Consider the following 21,417-nt stretch of genomic DNA (forward strand, 5'->3'; position numbering starts at 1 on the left):
CTTATAGTTTAGACTCGCACAACAATAATCTTTCAGATGAATTTTTGTTACTAATAGTCCTAACACATATACTCAACATCCTATCCAAACCAAATAGTCTACAAGGAGTGCTAACTAAATAGTAAATGTTGATTTTGGTATATTGGCCACTCATAAAAGCTCGAACTGTAGAACGAATAAAAATGAGGAATTGTTTAATATTATTTTTATTTTAATAATCAGAGTTCATTCCCCAGTAACTCCCACATTCACATGGTGCTCGAACTGGGTACTATAAAAATGATATCTTTATGCCATGGTGGTCTCTGGTCACACTCACAGTTGTGGTGGTGAGTTTGAAGAAGACTAGAGGGGGTTGGGTTCCATGGTTGTTGTTGTTGCCCACACCTCTTTTCTTTATTTTAACCCTTAGCCTCATTGCTTCCTTCCCTTTGTTCCCACTCTTTCGCTTTCAAGGTTCGTTGCTTCCATACTCATCTTCCCCCCCCTCCCCTCCCTTTTCTCCTTCCTCTGCTGTTGTGATGTTATGTTATCACTTATCCTATTCACTTTCCTGCTTTTAATGTTTCTGATGCGTGTCCGTTTTTCATGCCAAAAACATGTTATTGTTTCACTGGAAATTGTTTTGTCGGCTCATGGTTGTTCAGTGTGTTAACGTACAGTATGATCAATTTTCTTCAAAATTAATAATAATAACGCTCAATTTTATTCCATCATTAAGCATGTACAGTTGCTGTGTGATTGGGTTGTTGTTCACAATTTGTATAGGCTCTAGAGAAGGGCAGAACAATAATGATGTGTATTTATTTGTTCACCTGAGCTGTGGAGATTGTTTGTATTTCATGATTGGGTCATAGAATAAATTTTTTAGTAGTTACTGAAAGTTTTTTGTAATTTTGTCATCTTGAGGAATGCGTTGGAAATTTTTTATTATCTTCTTGAATTGTTACATGAGCAGGAGCGATGAGTTGGATGGTTAAGATTGGAGGGAAGAGGATATAAGGTGAGTTGCATGGTTAAGATGAGAGGAAAGAGGGGAAAAGTTGCCTGTTCGATTCCTTCTGCTGACAAAAACTAACACACTAACATTTAACATTTGCCGATAATAAAAAAAACATGAACAGGAGTGAATTGATTGGCATTGGAGTAAATTGATAATTGATTTAACTTGTTTTTCAGATGTTCTTATATGATTCATATTAACTTACTAATTTTTTTTTACATTGCCAGTGCAGTTTGGAGTGAAAATGTCTACCTCAAGGCCTAGCCAATCATCCAGCAATTCAAGGAGATCAAGACATAGTGCTAGAATGGCTCAGGCAACTGTAGATGCAAAAATCCATGCAACTTTTGAGGAGTCCGGTAGTTCCTTTGATTACTCCAGTTCGGTGCGTGTCTCTGGTACAGCTGATGGAGTCAATCAACCAAGGTCTGACAAAGTTACAACAGCTTACCTCAATCACATGCAGAGAGGCAAGATGATTCAGCCTTTCGGTTGCTTGTTGGCCATTGATGAGAAAACATGTAAGGTCATTGCATACAGTGAGAACGCGCCCGAAATGCTGACCATGGTTAGCCATGCTGTCCCCAGTGTTGGTGACCACCCTGCCCTTGGCATTGGCACTGACATAAAAACTCTATTCACTGCACCAAGTGTTTCTGGATTGCAGAAGGCTCTAGGATGTGCGGACGTTTCGCTTCTTAACCCCATACTTGTCCATTGCAAGACCTCTGGGAAGCCCTTTTATGCAATTGTCCATCGCGTCACTGGTAGTTTGATCGTTGACTTTGAGCCAGTCAAGCCTTATGAAGTTCCCATGACTGCAGCAGGTGCCTTGCAATCTTACAAGCTTGCTGCCAAAGCAATTACCCGATTGCAATCATTGCCTAGTGGGAACATGGAAAGACTATGTGATACTATGGTTCAGGAAGTTTTTGAACTCACAGGTTATGATAGGGTGATGGCTTATAAATTTCATGAGGATGATCATGGAGAGGTGATTGCTGAGATAACAAAGCCCGGTCTTGAGCCATATCTGGGTTTGCACTATCCAGCCACCGACATTCCCCAGGCTTCACGCTTTTTATTTAGGAAGAACAAGGTTCGTATGATAGTTGACTGTCATGCAAAACACGTGAGGGTTCTTCAAGATGAAAAACTCCAATTTGATTTGATTTTGTGTGGTTCCACCTTAAGAGCTCCTCATAGTTGCCACGCGCAGTACATGGCTAACATGGATTCAATTGCTTCCCTGGTTTTGGCAGTTGTAGTCAATGACAACGAAGAAGATGGGGACACTGATGCTGTTCAGCCACAAAAGAGGGAGAGACTTTGGGGTTTGGTAGTTTGCCATAACACTACTCCCAGGTTTGTTCCCTTTCCTCTAAGGTATGCTTGTGAATTTCTGGCTCAAGTATTTGCCGTCCATGTGCACAAAGAAATAGAGTTAGAATATCAGATTATTGAGAAGAATATCCTGCGCACCCAGGCACTCTTGTGTATGCTGATGCGAGATGCACCCCTAGGAATTGTATCAGAGAGTCCTAATATAATGGATCTAGTTAAATGTGATGGAGCTGCCCTCATATACAGGAACAAAGTATGGAGATTAGGAGTGACACCAAGTGAACCCCAGATAAGAGAGATAGCTTTGTGGTTGTCTGAGTACCATATGGATTCCACAGGCTTTAGTACAGATAGCTTGTTTGATGCAGGGTTCCCATCGGCTCTTTCTCTGGGTGATGTTGTGTGTGGAATGGCATCTGTTAGAGTAACTGCAAAAGACATGGTATTTTGGTTTCGGTCACACACTGCTGCAGAAATCCGATGGGGTGGTGCAAAGCATGAGGCTGGAGAAAAAGATGATAGTAGGAGGATGCATCCAAGATCATCATTCAAGGCTTTCCTTGAAGTTGTGAAGGCAAGGAGTTTACCTTGGAAGGAATATGAAATGGATGCTATTCATTCCTTGCAGATAATACTGAGAAATGCATTCAAAGAAGATACCGAGAGTTTGGATTTAAACGCAAAAGCAATTAATACAAGACTAAGTGATTTGAAGATTGAAGGGATAAACGATTTGAAGATTGAAAGGATGCAGGAACTGGAAGCAGTGACAAGTGAGATCGTTAGGTTGATTGACACAGCAACAGTGCCTATTTTGGCCGTTGATGTTGATGGGCTGGTCAATGGGTGGAACATAAAAATTGCTGAGTTGACGGGTCTTCCAATTGGTGAAGCTACTGGAAAGCATTTACTCACACTTGTTGAGGATTCTTCAACTGATAGAGTCAAGAAGATGCTTAACTTAGCACTGCTAGGTATGTCTTTTTTTCTTTCTCTATCTTATCCTTCTATACTCTTTTCTTTTCTTTGTTTTTTCAAGCCTTATCATTCATAAGCAAAAGCTTAAAAAATGAGTTAGTATGTGCCTGTGTCTATCTAGCTGTGAGCAACTGAGCATATTATGTTCCCTAAAGCCACACATGAACATTGCATTGGTGAAGAATTCTGAGAAGAAAAGTATGTCTTGTTGACAGTTTCATTCAATTTTGTGCCCTTACAATAACTTGGGAAGGAATGGAACACCCTAGGAGTTGTGATGTCATTTTTATATTGGGGGCTTGGTGAGAGGAATTGATGCAATTTATCTGACACAGTGGGCTTGTATTCTTCTAACCTGCTTTCCATATTTCTTAATTGTTGTTTTGTTCTGTTAATTAGGTGAAGAAGAGAAGAATGTCCAATTTGAGATCAAAACACATGGGTCTAAGATGGATTCTGGTCCTATTAGTTTGGTAGTAAATGCTTGCGCGAGCAGGGATCTTCGAGATAATGTTGTCGGGGTTTGTTTTGTGGCCCATGATATAACTGCTCAGAAGAATGTCATGGACAAATTCATCCGTATTGAAGGTGATTACAAGGCAATTGTACAGAACCGCAATCCATTAATCCCTCCTATATTTGGCACAGATGAATTTGGCTGGTGTTGTGAGTGGAATCCAGCTATGATGAAGTTAACTGGATGGAAGCGAGAGGAGGTGATGGATAAAATGCTTTTGGGAGAGATTTTTGGCACCCAGATGGCTGCTTGTCGCCTAAAGAATCAAGAAGCTTTTGTTAATTTGGGCGTCGTACTTAATAAAGCCATGACTGGTTCAGAAACAGAGAAGGTTCCTTTTGGTTTCTTTGCTCGGAATGGCAAGTATGTAGAATGCCTGCTTTCTGTGAGTAAGAAATTGGACGTAGAGGGCCTAGTTACTGGGGTCTTCTGCTTCTTACAGCTAGCTAGCCCAGAGCTCCAACAAGCATTACATATTCAGCGTCTATCTGAGCAAACTGCTTCGAAGAGATTGAATGCATTAAGTTACATGAAAAGGCAGATCAGGAATCCTTTGTGTGGAATTGTATTTTCCCGGAAAATGTTGGAGGGTACTGACTTGGGAACAGAACAGAAACAACTTCTGCGCACTAGTGCTCAGTGCCAGCAGCAGCTTAGTAAAATTCTTGATGACTCAGATCTTGACACCATCATAGATGGGTATGATATCTGTGCATTTTGTTCTTTTTCCCCCTTATTTACATTCATGTGGTGTGAAGCATTTATCAGTTGGAACTCCTACTAAAGCATAAAAGTTCCTATTTGAAACCTCATTGAAACTCATGACTAGAAAGTTAACCTCATTCATGCAACTAAACTCCAAAAACATTGACTAGTATATAACCCAACTGATATTGGGTGTTTACTGTTATCATGTTCTGTTTTTTTTTTTTTGCTCAGCAAAAACTGTTATCATGTTATGTAGTTCTCAAGGTTCTTGTTATGTAGTTTTGTCATGTTTTGTACTTTTGTTAGAGTTTAGTGTACCTATTTAGAAGTTTAAATATTAGCATCTTTGAAAGAAGGCATCCAATGTGGATGTTTATTTTTCATTCACACGGTGCTTTCAAAGTCACTCTGTAGTGCTAGATTAATTTGTGTAAAAATACAGTTTCCTCATTTATTTGTCTTGGAATCTTCGATAACAGTTTTATAATCATTTTTTCCCCCTGTATGTTCAACAGTTACTTGGATCTTGAGATGGCTGAGTTCACCCTGCATGAAGTTCTGGTTACCTCCCTTAGTCAAGTCATGACAAAAAGTAATGGAAAGAGTATCCGAATAGTCAATGATGTTGCAGGGCATATTATGATGGAAACTTTATATGGTGATAGTCTTAGGCTTCAGCAGGTCTTGGCTGACTTTTTACTTATTTCCATCAATTTCACTCCAAATGGAGGTCAGGTTGTTGTAGCAGGCTCTCTAACCAAAGAACAGTTAGGCAAATCTGTCCATCTTGTTAAGTTAGAGCTCAGGTAACTCTTCCATGCTCGCATTCCCACTGTGTATGTGATTTAAATGCCTGGCGGAAACACTGCCATAAATTGTTGCATGATCAACACATTGTTCTCTTGTGCTAGGCAAAGAAACTTGCATTGTTTATGCGGTCTTGCTAACCATTAAGGACACTGATTAAGGAATCAACAAGTGGTTGAGATTATACGTTTTCTAATAAAAAACTTTTCACTTTTGATTCCTTAACCAGTGTCCTGATTAACATTTTCCTTGTTTTCAACCAAAACATAAAGAAGGAAGTTACACTATAACCTTGATTTACTTCTAAGTGAGTGTTACTTTTGGTATTTATGTAGCATAACACATGGTGGGAGTGGGGTACCAGAAGTGTTACTGAATCAGATGTTCGGAAACAATGGGCTAGAATCCGAGGAGGGTATTAGCCTACTGATAAGCAGAAAGCTGCTGAAGCTGATGAATGGAGATGTTCGCTATCTAAGGGAAGCAGGCAAATCAGCTTTTATCCTCTCTGCTGAACTTGCTGCAGCCCATAATTTGAAAGCTTAAAAGTTTTGGAAAAAAGAATAAAAGATGATGCAACAGCAACACAATCTGTTTTCTACATCATAAAGAGAACGGAGCTAGAAATTAATTTGCATCCAATGTAACTCTAATTTGTTCCCACGTTTCTTTAACTGCTTCTTGTAACGTACGTTGTAGATATGTATGATTAATCTTCTTCCCATTCCTTGACCTGTTCTCATTCTCACTAGAGCTTTTCCTTATTTATTCCTTCAGCAAACAGCAATGATGAGGCTAATTCTGTCTCTCGCTTCTTATCTTCACGTGTTAGCCATGGTTTTCTACCTAACTTTTTTTCTTTTTGATTACCACCTAACTTTTTTTTTCCTGCTTGCAACGGTATATAAGTTGTCTTCAATTTATTGATCTGCACATTTATTGCAGGTTGTTTGTATTCGTGGATTTGTAAACACGGTTTTCTTTTCTCTGCTAGCTGTGTTTTTGTACGACTAATGATTCAAATTCGATCAAATGACCAAAAGAAATCTTAAACCTTAGACTTTTCTCATTCTTCATATGTTATAGGCGTGTCTGTCGTAATTAGGATTTTTATAAATATAATAAAATTTAGAAAAGTACTAAATCTTAGAGTATTTTAAATGAAAAAAATTTATCACTTTTGTGGATCCTATAATATCACAGGATACAAGAATTTTTATCATTTTTACTTTAATAGTAGAACTTAATTTGGGTTATTAGATTTTATTTGCATATAAAAAACCAATTTTTTCTCTCTCAATGACATTAAAAATAATATTTTTTTAATAAAAGTGGAATTCTTAAAAGTTTTTCCTGTAATTCAACCCCAGCCAGAACTCTTGAGCAGAACAAGAATAAATCTAGTGGATAATGATTCTTTAACTCAAGAATTAAACTCAATAACTCTTATTAAAAATGTTCTTACAAACTTACAAATAAATAAGATAAAACGTACACGTAATAGTGTTTTCTCTCTATACCGTGATTGGTCAATCAGTTTCCTAGTTTGATTTTCAGTGTAAAATTGCTACTATTCGTTAACTCTCAAGGAAAAATCATGTCAATATCAAGCTTGACTAAACTTAAGTAGGTTAAATAATCTTACTAATTAATTAAAAATTAACTATTAATATTACGTGTTCATACAAAACAAATTATGCATGTAGTAGAATATCAACATACACGTATATCAAATACAATACGTATCTGATGCCGTGATACACGATTATTTTAAATTATATAAGATATAATACGTGTAAGATATGTATTTAAGAATATATTAAAAATTATAAAACATGATAAATATATAATTGTAATTCTATAAATTCAAATTAAAAAATATCTTTTGGGTATATTACTAAAAATAAAATTATAAATCATTCTCATCACAAACAATTTCTACTTTTTGTTCATTAAAGAACATCTTTTCTATGTTTCTATACATATTCACGTGTTTCATAAAATGTTTTAAAAGATTGGATATATCGATCGGTAGAATAACTATTGTTGCGCTTGATTTTTTTTTTTCGAAGACTTGTTTATTTTATTAATATAAAGATAAAGTTAAGGATAAAAATATTATCTTTTTTTTTTTATCATAAACTGAAATCACTTGCTCCGAATTTTAAATCACTTTTTAATATTTCCTTAGCCTTCACAAATTCTCCCAATATTTTAGCATTATATATTTTGCACTAAAATTCAACCCGTAGAAGAGAAGGAAACAAGCTCCTAAAGCAAGGCCAGATGTAATAATGCAATATTTTGACTAGTATCATAAAAACTATCTGCTATTATGAAAAAAATGCACTGAAAGTAAAAACACCTCCACAGTTCACTAAAAATTATCTATCAGATTCAGCAAGAGAAATTAGTCTATATTTTGTACCAATTAAAAGTAAAAACACCTCGTATTTTCTTCATCTCAAATTATAAAAACTATGTGCTGATATGATCTAAAGTAAAAGCACCTCCCATTTTCTTCATCTAAAATGAAAATCTCCCGTGGGCCAATCCTTTGACAATATATGGGCTTGGGTTGAAAAAACTCCCAGGTTGAAAAAGGAAATAAAATAAAGCCAAAAATTGGAATGAGGAGAAATGAAGAGCGAAGAAAAAACCAAATTTGCTTAACCTAAGCGACCATGCTATAAGGAGCAAACATCTAAGGTGTGTGTCTTAATTGCATTTGCATAGCATGGACATCAAAACCTTTGCTTTCGCCCCATCTTCTCCGCCGTTACCGGTAATCGCCGCCGCCAAGCTCGCCGGAATCTCTCCCTCGATTGATACCTCTCTCTCTCCTGACTCACCTCCCGCATTTATCTTCTCCGATGGGTACATTTCCGATCTCCTTTTTTTTTATTTCTTTATTTCTCCAATGTCTTCAGCTTTTCGCACCCCCAAAGTTCATTTCTGTGTAATAACTAGCAACACTGCTATCGAAGTGCATATGTGCGTTGAAGTTCGTTTTCAACCGTAGATGACTGCCAATTCATTTATTTCTTTTGAAAAATAATTTTTATAGCCCCCCTTTTGTGTAGGATTGACATTTTTTGGAATCATGCAAAATATATAGTATGTTTATGATAATGTGATGTGGGTTTTAGGTTTTATGTTTATTCTTTTCGTATGGCTACCCTTTCAAGTGGATTATGTCAATTCTTCAATTTGGTTCTTAAAGGAAAAAAAAAGTTTATGTGATTGCTAGTTGATGAATGCATTTACTCTGCAGGCTCAAGTTGCATGGAGCATATGCTCTTCTACGTTATATCGGCCGAGTTGCCAGCCTTCCCAATTTCTATGGGCAAAATGCATTAGAATCTAGCCAGGTGATTTTCCTGATGTAACATGTTTAATAATGCATAGAGGAGTCCTCTCCAAGATGTTTTAGTGAAAATGAAAGGTTGAATATACTTTTCATGACAAATATATTATGTTGCTAAAGATTAATAAAATTGTTTTCCAAATAGTTATTTCATGTGTTACCCTTTGCTCCTAGTTGTTCACACTTTATTTTCTCTCCTTTTTTTTTTCTTTTCTGATTACCCTTATGTTCTTTCAGATTGATGAATGGCTGGACTATGCTCCTATCCTCTCATCTGGCCCTGCTTTTGAGAATGCATGCAAATATATAGATGAGTACCTGGAGAAGTGTACTTTTTTGGTTGGTTATTCATTGTCAATTGCAGACCTAGCAATCTGGGCAGGTCTTGCAGGTAAAGGTTTTTCTTATGACACCACACCTGTTGCCTTGTGGCACTGCTAGGTCACTTTTAAACAACCTGCCGATGGAAGAGAAAACCATGTTTTCGATTACATTTTGAGGTTATTTCTTTGTTGTATCCATGCCAACAAACTACATGCTTGTCGTAATCGTAGTTGATAATTTTATAGAATGCTGTGATAGTGTGTGCAAAACAGTACTCTATCTTCCATATCCCTATCTTTATAATGTTGGAAGCCAATAGGTTCTTCAGCCTTTATTCTGCGTACCTTGATGGCCCGCTGTTATTTCCCACCATTCAAATAGATTCTATGTGTGCTATGCTTTTGCAGGTTCTGGAAAGAGATGGGAAAGTCTAAGGAAGTCAAAGAAATATCCAAATCTTGCACGGTGGTTCAATTCAATAGTGGCAGAACATGGTACTGTGTTAAATGAAGTCACATCAGTGTATGCTGGCAAAAAAGGATTGGGAGAACCAACAGCAACCAAGTCAAAAGACCAGTCAGTAAACACTGATAAAGTGAAGAAGGTGAATGGGGATGTATCTGAGAACAACAAAGGAGGAAGCAAACCATCAGCAGAAATAGATCTTCCAGATGCTGAAGTTGGAAAAGTTCGCTTGCGATTTGCCCCTGAACCAAGTGGTTATCTTCATATTGGACACTCAAAAGCAGCTTTGTTGAACAAATATTTTGCTGAGCGATACAAGGGTCAGGTTATTGTGCGTTTTGATGATACCAATCCTGCTAAAGAAAGCAATGAATTTGTGGACAACCTTATTAAAGATATTGATACATTGGGTATCAAATATGAACAAATTACATATACGTCAGATTACTTCCCTGAGTTGATGGAGATGGCTGAAAAATTAATTCGCCAGGGTAAAGCATATGTTGATGACACACCACGTGAACAAATGCAAAAAGAGAGAATGGATGGCATAGATTCTAAATGCAGAAATAATAGTGTAGAGGAGAATCTAAAATTGTGGAAGGAAATGATTGCAGGAACAGAGAGGGGCTTGCAGTGTTGTGTCCGTGGCAAGTTGGATATGCAGGACCCAAACAAATCACTTAGAGATCCTGTTTATTATCGTTGCAATCCAATGCCCCATCATAGAATTGGATCCAAGTATAAAGTGTATCCAACTTATGATTTTGCTTGTCCATATGTTGATTCTATAGAAGGAATCACGCATGCCCTTCGATCTAGTGAATACCATGATCGCAATGCCCAGTATTACTGGATTCAAGAGGACATGGGTCTTAGAAAAGTTCTTATCTACGAATTTAGCCGGTTGAATATGGTCTACACTCTTCTGAGCAAACGAAAGCTTTTGTGGTTTGTACAAAATGGGAAAGTTGATGGATGGGATGATGCACGATTTCCTACAGTGCAAGGAATTGTGCGTAGAGGTTTGAAAATTGAAGCCCTGATACAGTTTATTGTTGAGCAGGTATGCAAAAGGTTTTGCTTTTGTTTATTAAAAAAATGGAAAAAGAAAGATGCATTCTCTAACAAATTTGAAATGACAAGTAGAATGTGTTTAGCAATTGTTATGTTTTTATTATTGTATTTTCATTCCTGTATTAATTACTCATATGCTGAAGAATGTTGATGACTCTTCTCTGATACTCGTACAGGGGGCGTCCAAAAATCTCAATCTCATGGAATGGGACAAGCTCTGGACCATTAATAAGAAGATTATTGACCCTGTCTGTCCTAGACACACTGCTGTCATTGCAGACAGACGTGTTTTGTTGACTCTCACTGATGGTCCTGAGAAACCTTTTGTCCGCATCATACCTCGGCACAAGAAATATGAAGCTGCCGGAGATAAAGCTACAACATATACTAAAAGGATATGGCTTGACCTTGCTGATGCAGTGTCTTTATCAGCAGGTGAGGAAGTAACATTGATGGATTGGGGAAATGCCATAGTGAAGGAAATAGAGAAGGACCAAGATGGAAATATCATAGGGTTGAGTGGTGTTTTGCATCTTGAAGGATCTGTGAAGACCACAAAATTGAAACTCACTTGGCTACCTGAGATAGATGAACTAGTTAGCCTGACATTAGTGGAGTTTGATTATCTAATTACAAAGAAAAAGGTATGTGTTCATCCACTGTTATTTTAAGCCCATTGGTTTTTATTGCTCAGAATTTAGGAAATATAAATTTTTAAGAAAAAATAGGTGTTGTTTGGTTTGAGAAAAAAAATCAGAAAATGGTTTATGTTCTCAATTTTAATTATACAATTTTCAACTTATTTACACTTTGTTTATTGTTTTCCAAAGTTTGTGTTAGAAACAGTGAAAACAAATAAAAAAATTGTTTCACTATTTCCTATAGAAATATTTGAAGACAGAAAACAAAGTGAAAAAAGGTGACATTTTTGTAATTAAAATTAAAAATAAAAAATAGAACATTTTCTGAAAGTAAACAGCACCATAGTAATTTTCATTTTTGTTAATGTTTTGTTTATATACCGTTTGCATCTTACCTTAACCAATGCTGTGGTTGGTGGAATCTATTAACATTGGGCTGAAACTTTACTTTGAAAAAGTGTCCTATGAAAGAGTTTTTATTGTCTCTATATGATGTGTTGAATTGAATTTTCTGTCCACCCTGTCTTAGACTGCAGTCATTTTCAATTTTCTAGAACTTGACACATCAAATAAAAATTGATTGGATGAGATAAGCAATCCCATTTGGCCTTGTAAAATTTGTTGTGCATGCACTGAATAATTTCTAGATGATACTTTTTATTGTGTTTGCAATATAACTCTTAACCAGGGTTAGGTTAAAACTAGATGGAATAAGAAACTACCACCTTGAGACCTATATACACTGCCATCACGAACCATTTCCCCACAGCCACCTTCATCACCATTCATAGATGCTACTACTTAGTACTTACTACTAAAACCATTGTCACCTCCACCTGCTCTCCCTTGAAAAAATGACACTTTTATCTAAGAGGGCGTTTGGTAGGGGAAAAATTTTTGGTTTCCCGGAAATCAAAGGCTAGGAAACTTAGTTTTTCATGTTTGGTATCAATTTTTAAAAAATAACATTCCTGGGAAATGATGTTTCCTGGGAATGTTTTTATTCAGTTTCCCACGAAAACTTTCTCATGGAGGGAGGTGAGAATCTTACTTTTTTGAGTATTTTTTCTTTTACTGCAGTAAAGTATCATCTTATTCTTTATTAAATTATTAAGTGGCTCAACAAAATACTACAGGCATAGGCACGAATGAGAGGCCCAAAAGGAAGATCAATCCACCAAGGCATCTCATTTAACAGATTCAGTTATTGATTGTTGAGCTGGCTTGATAGCAGATGCTGTCTACCTATTGTCTGCCATTTTTCCTTTTTGTTATACCTTTTCTGTTATCTTCTGCATTTCTGTTATTGTAGTATCTTGCACACAGCATCCTATATGCTGCTTATAAATACCTATGGATCGTGTAAGAAGGTAGACTAGAAATATAAGCTCCCTTTCTCTTCTCCTTTGTGCTTTGGAGGCTTCCTAGACCTCGAATTCTAGGTCCCCCTTGTTCTGAATTCCTAACATTTGGTGCTTTCATTGAGCTCCATGGCTGAGTCTACTTGTTCCAAGTCCACTATGGACCACATTGAAGAGGCCATCGCGAAACTCACTTCCAATCAACTCAACCTTATCGCTACTCAAAACACCATGTCCACCAAACTCGACAAATTTCTTCAGAAAATGGCCCATCTCGAAACCAGTCAACATTCGGCCATGGCTTTCACAGTGCCGACTCCATCGCCGTTGCAGCCACTCAACACAACTATCCCCCACCAACCACCCCTGCATTTATACTACCCTCCATAGGACCTTTTACGTTTACTGTGCCCACACCCGTCTCCACAACAAATTTTAGAATCATCATCATTATCTCAGAAATTAACTCATCTTTGCCCTTCCACCCAAAAACTGTCCACTGTATCAGGATGGAACCATTTCGGAAAAACCACATTGACATTCAATTGTTGTGCAATGATGAAACTCCCCACTCTTATGTTTGTGCCCTGTGGTTCCTCAAGCAATTAGATGTCTACTTCATCCTATTTGATGGTTGGGTAGCTGATGCATGCCAACTATTTGATGATACAGGTTGGTTGGGTAGCAGATGCAACATTGGTGCGCCCCTTTATCAAGTGGTTTTGTTCTGGTGGTATAAGGAGCAAAAATTTGGCACATGCCCAACCCAATCCACATGAAATGCTTCCACATGCAATTCTGTTTTGTGCCACATGGAACTGTGTGCTATTTGGGAAAGGTGGTATGATGTCTATGGTTGTTAAGTCTAAGACAGAGGATTCTATGAAATGTGAAGTTGTTGATGGAGGAGAGCTCAAGTCAAGGCGACTTTTGAATTTTAGAGGAAAAAGTGCAACACTACCTTCAATCACTGAGAAGGATTGGGATGATGATATCATGTTTGGAGTGGATAACAAAGTTGACTTCTATGCTGTTTCCTTTGTTAAGAATGCTGAAGTTGTTCATGAACTGAAGAATTATTTGAAGAGCTGTGGTGCTGATATACATGTCATCGTAAAAATTGAAAGTGCTAACTCTATACCAAATTTGCATTCAATTATCACTGCATCTGTGGGGCTATGGTTGCCAGAGGAGATCTTGGCACTGAGCTCCATATTGAAGAGGGTCCACTTTTGCAGGAAGAGATAATCAACTTGTGTTGTAGCATGGGAAAGGCTGTTATTGTGACAACAAATATGCTAGACAGCATGATTGTTCACCCAACTCCAACCAGAACAGAGGTATCAAATATAGCAATTGCTGTTTGAGAAGGTTCTGATGGAATAATGTTGTCTGGAGAAACAGCTCATGGAAAGTTCCCACTAAAAGCTGTGCAAGTAATGCACACAGTAGCATTGCGGACAGAAGCCACTATACCTGGTGGTAAAATGCCACCTAACATTGGTCAAGTGTTGAAGAACCACATGTGTGAGATGTTTGCCTACCATGCAACCATGATGTCTAACACCCTTGGAACCTCAATTATTGTCTCCACTGGAACGGGGTTTCATGGCTCAAGTGGTGTTTCTTGACCACATACTTATTGTAACAGACAGAGTGGCAGCCACAGAAAATGGTCTTCCCCCACACAAAGCAACACCTCTATTTGATAAGCTTGCATTTGAAAAGACACAACAAGCACTAGGTGGACATGTTCCTATCGTATTACTAGGAGACTTGTGGAAGAAATTTATTTCTCATATACAGGAATTAACAACCGTGTCTTGCATTTCATCTGTAGTAGCAGTGGTTCTTATTGTTCTTAATATATATATATATATATATATATATATATATATATATATATATATATATATATAGTGAGGGGTTTGAACTTGGTGTTCATTTGACAGCTTGACCATAACTATCACCTTGAGGACAAGGTGTTTTTCAATGGCATAGGGGATGTTAGGAAGGGAATAATGGCTCAACAAGATACTATAGGCATATGCACGAATGAGAGACCCAAAAGGAAGATCAATCCACCAAGGCATCTAAAGGATTTCATTTAACAGATTCAGTTATTGGTTGCTGAGCTGGCTTGATAGCATTGGCCAGCTAGAAGATGCTGTCTACCTATTGTCTGTCATTTTCCTTTCTGTTATACCTTTTCTGTTATCTTCTGCATTTCTGTTATTGTAGTATCTTGCACACAGCATCCTATATGCTGTTTATAAATACCTATGTATCGTGTAAGAAGGTAGACAAGAAATATAAGCTCCCTTTCTCTTCTCCTTTGTGCTCTGGAGGTTTCCTAGACCTCGAATTCTAGGTCCCCTTGTTCTGAATTCCCAACACTATACCATTAAATATTATGGGCACATGTGCAGCATGCAATAAACTTAACAAAAATTTACCAGTTTTATATACTACCTCCTGGCCCGATCCCTTCTTTTACACCATTATTTATCATGCTCACCTTACAAACCCGTAGTTTGATGTTCCTTTCATCTCTTAACTATGAAAACTTCTAACCTGCCTGCTTCCTTGTGAAACTCAAATCAGGAGTTGTTTTAGCATCGACCCATTTTATTTGCAATCAATGTTATTAATAGTAATACTTTATGTTATTCTGGTTGCAGCTTGAAGAAGGGGAGGATTTCATTGATGTGGTTAACCCATGTACCAAAAAGGAGACTTTAGCTTATGGAGACTCCAACATGCGAAATCTTCAGCGTGGAGATTTATTGCAACTGGAGAGAAAGGGATATTTCAGGTGTGATTTACCCTTCATTCGCCCCTCACAACCAATCGTGCTATATGCAATCCCTGATGGCAGGCAACAGACAAGTTTGAAGTAATCTTTTTGGTCTTGAAACTGTTTGGGCCACATTCACACTCAGAATAGTTGGTAATGGTGATAACAAGTTTGTGGAACTACTTTTATGTTTACCATCACATTGTACTGTTTATATGCAAACCATTATATCTGGATTTTTTACTAGTAATTGGAAAATTCGTCTTTGTTATTTTTGGGACAAATTGCAATACCCTTTACGAAAATGCTATTGATTTTATGTTTCCTTGAGCAAAACTACTTGACTTAAAGCGTTAAAGAATTATTATAGTAATGAATTATTAGCCATTTAGCCTAGTATGTTATCCTCTCTTTATTTTTTGAGTAAAGAAAACCAGGAAATCTGATAAAAATAAAGAGTAGAAAAGAGATGAAAAACAATTTAATTTGAATTGAAGAGGAAATAGTATGGTAGAAAATTTTGTTTTTTTATTCCTTATCATTACTCTCTTAATAAAAAATGCATCCTATTTATTTATTTTTTATTTTCTTCTCAACTAAAGAAAGTTGTTTTCCTTAATTTTTGAAAATATAATTTAGTTAAATTATTATTTCATTTTTTTGGTTTTTATGAAGAGATGAAAATAAAATTTAAAATAATTTGAGTGTTTTATAAATCATTCTAGTAGCTTATAAATTATTTGATTAGCTTATAATTTTAGTTTGACAAACTAGTTTATTAGTTTTAAAGTAGTAATTATTTTTAAATGAATGTTTTAAATACAAAATACATTTTTTTAGGGAAATACAAAATACATGACTTAAGAAATTATTTAGATACGTTAAAGGATATAAATAAGTAACGTGGATTTCACTCGAATCACACTACAGTGGGATAACACCACAGGCACAATAATTAGGAGTTATGTCTGTTTGTGTTACAGTCATGGAGCTTTTACAAAGAAAAAATACTGGGATAAAATATATTTTTATTTTTTTATAAATATAGTTAATTTAGTTTTTTTTATTTGTTCTTAAACTTTTAAATTTAAAAAATAAAATTAACTTTTTTATTATCACTTATTATTATTAATGACGACATACATTAAAATTATTGTTACATGTCATTTAAGATCAGTTGACATACCGTGCCTATGTATATGTCCGTCATTTAAATAAGTTTACAGAAAATAATAAAAACATATCTGAAGCAAAATATTGTCAACAAAATATATTAACTAAGTTGATATTCTACTTTGTTTCCTCTCATGGGATGCAAAGTTAAACAAGGTAAATGGATACATCCCCAAGTCACTCATCAAGTTGTATGTATTAGATATTTTAATTTCGGAAATTTTAAAATTCTATTTGTCTAACTTTGTACTAAAAAGGTCATTTATTTAAATATTTTATAATAAAATGGACTTAACTAAATGTTTTACAAAGTTAAAGAATAACAGAAAACTTTTAAAATTTTAGAAATTCAAATAATCCACTTGTACAAATCGAAAGACTAATTTAAGATTTGGTTTGTGTCATTGGGATAACGTAATCTGTTGAGTTATTTGACCCAGTTAGTCCTAGTGGGATGCATTTACCTATATATGTTTTACGTATTAAAAAGTTAAGCACTAACGAAACTCCTACACATTGGGACATTCAATTTAGTGGCTCTGGTACAAGGAAGCTTCAATAATTTAAAATTCGCCTAACCTAACTGATGGAAAAGTAAATACGAAAGGGAAAGAAAAAGAAATAGAAAAAGAAAGTGAAAGTTTGGGGTGGAATAACTTGTACTATTCCTTCACAGGAGAATAAATACAAGGAAGAAATAATGAGTCAACAAACTGTTGGTGGCTAATTTAGTTACCAACCATGCAATCATCTTTCAAATTTAAATTATTAAAACAAATGAATGTGCGATCCCCATTTGATCATATTCTTCCCCTTTATGAGTTGTTCCAACCATGAATCGTAAAGTGACAAAATATTAAAAGAGAGGGTAAAAGAATACTTCACAGAAAACATAAATTATTTCATAGTTTAAGACTATTTGATCTGATTATTTTTTCATGTGACATGTAATTATATTTTTTAATTTATAAAAAAATTAATAAAATGTCACGTGAAAATTGATGAGGATCATGTGATCTTGTATCATGTAATAATTTATCCTCTACAAGATACAAGACAAGCCAAATTAACCAACCACCTAGGTGTTTTTTACTTTTTTGGTGCAAGCCTAGACTTGATTTTCTGAACCTCCTTGGTTCCAACCTGGAAGGTCTGGGTCAGGACATGGTCTGGAACAGATGGAGTGGCAGCAAACAAGGTTGTAGCAATGGACTGTGTCCCTGGAAGTTGGCTATTGAAGGCTGAAATCACAGAAGCAGAAACCTTAGCATTGTTCTTTTGGAAGTGAAGCAAGCCTTTTGGGAACACAAATATGTCACCCTTGTTAATGGTCTTTGATATGAGCACATTGGATGTGGTTATGAACCCCACATCTAGTTGGCCTTCAAGGACAAACACAATCTCAGTGGCACGTGGGTGGGTGTGAGGGGGGTTTATGCCACCTGGGGCATAGTCAATTCTTGACAGAGAGACACCGAGTGTGTTGAGTCCTGGGACTTTCTGAACGTTGGCTCCAGTCACCAAGGAACCAAAGGTGTTGTTTGTGGCTCCTGGTTTGGCTAGTGTGTTGGAAAAGAAATCTGAGGCATTTACCTTGGTTGCTTCTTTGCAGGTAAATCCATTCACTTTCACACCTATTTTCGATCACAGACACAGCTACTAAGTAATGATACACAAATCACCTTTTAAATACCAATCTCATCAACAACTCTCTTCCTATCAAATTATAAATCCTATTTTATACTTATATTTTTTCTTTTTTTTATTCTTTCTCTAGATATTGGATAACACAATAGGTGTCTATCAAATATTTTTCATGTTATTTATCACTAAAGTAAATAGAATATATACATTATTATCAAATCATAAAATATGACATATGTTTGTTAACATTTATAATAATTATTTTAATTTAAAAGTTTTATTAATTATAACTTCTGACTAGTTAATGGTATAAAAAAATTATATTAATGGTACATAAAAATTAAAGTTCTTCGTGCCACATTTTATTTAGAATAAGAAGTGTCTACCATACAGAATTGCACTTGCTGTCAATAATGCTAGAAAAATATGCAAGAATTATGGACAATGCTGAAGTTGTTTTTAGAAAAATAATATCAAAGGAACTATTCACGTGTGGTATAAAGTAATGATAATTACAGGAAAGGGACAAATAAAAGTTAATCATGTAAGTTGGAATACTATCCGAGTGTTAAAATGATTAAACAGTGGAGTCAGGAAAAAGCAAAGCCAAAGTAGTTGGTAGGAGTATGTGTTGGAGAATGATGTTGATTTAACATGGTTGAAAGAAAACCAAATGAAAGAAAGAAAAAAAATAGAAGGGTAAAGAAAAAGGATCAAATCTAATTATTCAAAGGGGAAGAAAAAATAATACTGGTAAAAGAAAAAGGGCGGGGGAAGAGATATTCTTTTCCAGGTTGGTTATTTCATGTTTAGATTAAAGTTTGGAAACTTAAATTTTAATGAACTTAATTTTATGAGTTCGCAAAAGTAACTACATTCTTTTCTATTTCAAACAGAATTGTGATGTAAAATTGAGGCAGAACTAAGTTTATCTGCTCCAGTAGAAAATCAAACGAGAGATTTTTTTCAGTTTTATTTTTTGAACTATTTTAAGGGCACTCCCAACTTGAAAACCAAACATGTCCTTACTCTTTGTTGGATGCATCATGCATGAAAATTTGCATACTCTTCTACTCCGTATAATCAATAGAATTAGAAAAGAAGAAAAAAATGAATGGAGTGATGTAAAAGGAGCAGAACCTGAGGCAAGGTCGGCGACACAGAGGTCTTGAAGAAGGTCAGGATCTGAAGAGATAGCGGTGGCTAAGAGCTGAGCCAAAGTCACGAGAAGCAGCAAGTTGACCAGCTTCATGGTATGGTTAGCCATAATATGATGAGTGTTTATGAAATGAAAATAAATGCTATAACACTATAACTCTAAGGAGGCAGCCACAAGAGACTTTGGTAGCCAATAAGTTGACGAAATGGAAATGAAAAGAAATCAACAAGCGAACTAGTTGGTTGGAAGTCTTAGGATAATCAAAAGTGGGGTTTTGTGTGTTTATAGCAAGACAGTTGACAAGGAAAAAGAAGAATAGTGTGAGAATTTAAAGTAGGAAACGAGGTTGTTATTCATATTTTTTTGGTCACGCGTGCCATTTCTTAAACTTAAAGAAAAGTTAAGAAGATGGATCATGCCAAACCCAAAGCAAAGGAACACAAAGGCCCCAGAGGCCTGATCCTCGGGCCTCAGTTTTGGTTTAGGCCCTTTTCAAGTTTTGACACCTTGCTTTCCTTGATATAGGAAATTCCAAGTATTTTTAGAATTAATTTTATCATCAAATCAGTGAGCTTCAAATGTATGTTAAGGATAATGCTTGCATGTTAGATGAACACACGTCTGCTCACACTAGATATGTGGTGTAAATAAAGTTTTAAAAACGAATATAAGAGAGGAATGGTCTTGGTCTTCCCATCTTTTCAATAATCTTTCAAAGTACAAATATCATTTTTCCTTATTATTTACCTGTAAAAATAATGGTTCCCTTCTGTAGCTATTAATTTCAGATGTATGCTAATAAATGTTACGAATGTAAAGACACATCCTTAAGTTTTTGTCATTTTTTATTGGCAGTGTGACATTAGAATCTATGCTAGTGACTATTTCTTGTCTTTCAGTTTGTCTATTTTACATCATTAGTTCGTATTTCGTTCTCGCATCCTGAGTATATAGCTGTCTTCCTGTCGATGATGTTGCTATTCCTTGAAATTTAATACAGGGTTGAGTAGAGGGACAATATCTATATAACTCTATTTTTAATAAACAATTGGCAATTCATTCGCATTAATTACTAAAAGCTTATCCAAAATGCAAAGAATCTCAAGAAGTCTTGGCCCATAAAGTTGATGAACAAGTTAAAATGTAATGGAGGTGGCCCTGGTGGAGGTGACTTGTGACTTTCTCTTGTGCGTTTCGTACCTCGAATGAAATAAGAGCTCTGGCTTGGCACTGCATGAGAAAAGTATTGATACGGTGTGTTTGTTGGGAACATAAATCTCTGCTGAGCCAAGATAAAGACACGGATAACCCTCCAAGTTCAAACCTACTCTTCTAATTATTGGACTTTTTTCCTCTTAAATCACTGTTAATTGTTGTTGTCTTTCTTCGTAATAAAATATTGGCATTTTCCGAGTTGGTTCTGCTTGCTTATAACCGTTTCTGCATGACTACTACAGATCAACATGTCCAAGGTTTTTTTGGTTGCAAATATGAGCTTATCAATTATATTAGTCGACTTCGTAAATAGGAAGAAATTTATCATAATGCTTCCTTTACGAGAATTTCGACAATGAAATGATATGTTTTTGGCAAAAACAATTAGTTGTAATTCAGTTGGTAAACTATACCTACCCTGTAAGGGTTTGCTTAACGGAAATGACTCAAATTAGGTCCACATTAAAAAAAAAAAGTGCGGAAACATCTCATGAGACAAAAAAGAAAAGAAAAATCATAATAACATCGACGAAGAGAGATTACGAACCTCCAACTAAACTTCAATATCGGCATGCCCACCTTTATGCTCGAAAGAGAGCTGGCGCACACTCGATTATTGGGAGTTGTTGCTCAAATGTTCAATTATTTCCAGCAACAGATTAAAATTTAAGGTAATGGCTTATCATTCCTATTATTCTGTTTGTGGAAATAATAGAAAGAAACAACTCGATGAACAATATTTCGCTAGTTTTCTAGAGTAACGGAAAAGTAATGACTTATCATTTACGTTATTACATTCACTAACTGCCAATCGCCATCAAAACAAAAAATTAAAAA

General features: G+C 35.8%; 3 protein-coding genes and 1 pseudogene across 6 annotated transcripts; 3 read left to right on the forward strand and 1 right to left on the reverse strand.

The window, feature by feature from the left end:
• Positions 1-214: 214 nt before the first annotated feature.
• On the forward strand, positions 215-6,175 carry PHYA (phytochrome A). 4 transcript variants are annotated; one of them, XM_006588441.3, is made up of 6 exons: positions 320-456; positions 959-1,003; positions 1,231-3,321; positions 3,725-4,541; positions 5,066-5,356; positions 5,693-6,081. In XM_006588441.3, exons 3-6 carry the CDS (start codon positions 1,248-1,250, stop codon positions 5,901-5,903), a joined length of 3,393 nt encoding a protein of 1,130 aa, XP_006588504.1. In that variant the 5' UTR covers positions 320-456; positions 959-1,003; positions 1,231-1,247; the 3' UTR covers positions 5,904-6,081. The 4 variants fall into 4 exon arrangements, with proteins under 4 accessions (XP_006588502.1, NP_001238286.2, XP_006588504.1 ...); XM_006588442.3 differs by having other exon boundaries at positions 1,236-3,321; XM_006588439.4 differs by lacking the exon at positions 959-1,003 and having other exon boundaries at positions 215-456.
• A 1,779-nt stretch (positions 6,176-7,954) lies between these two features.
• On the forward strand, positions 7,955-15,660 carry LOC100809656 (glutamate--tRNA ligase, cytoplasmic). Its single transcript, XM_003535956.5, has 6 exons — positions 7,955-8,234; positions 8,632-8,728; positions 8,962-9,115; positions 9,456-10,579; positions 10,767-11,234; positions 15,274-15,660. Exons 1-6 carry the CDS (start codon positions 8,095-8,097, stop codon positions 15,490-15,492), a joined length of 2,202 nt encoding a protein of 733 aa, XP_003536004.1. The 5' UTR covers positions 7,955-8,094; the 3' UTR covers positions 15,493-15,660.
• On the forward strand, positions 11,244-15,317 carry LOC112998144 (plastidial pyruvate kinase 2-like; annotated as a pseudogene).
• Positions 15,661-17,203: 1,543 nt separating the features above from the next.
• LOC100817475 (germin-like protein) lies at positions 17,204-20,166 on the reverse strand. The gene is made up of 2 exons (XM_003535971.5): positions 19,347-20,166; positions 17,204-18,196 (listed from the first exon to the last, which is right to left on the reverse strand). Exons 1-2 carry the CDS (start codon positions 19,471-19,473, stop codon positions 17,652-17,654), a joined length of 672 nt encoding a protein of 223 aa, XP_003536019.1. The 5' UTR covers positions 19,474-20,166; the 3' UTR covers positions 17,204-17,651.
• Between the last annotated feature and the right edge of the window lie 1,251 nt (positions 20,167-21,417).

Source organism: Glycine max, chromosome 10, assembly GCF_000004515.6.
Source record: "Glycine max cultivar Williams 82 chromosome 10, Glycine_max_v4.0, whole genome shotgun sequence".
NCBI classification, from domain to species: Eukaryota; Viridiplantae; Streptophyta; class Magnoliopsida; order Fabales; family Fabaceae; genus Glycine; species Glycine max.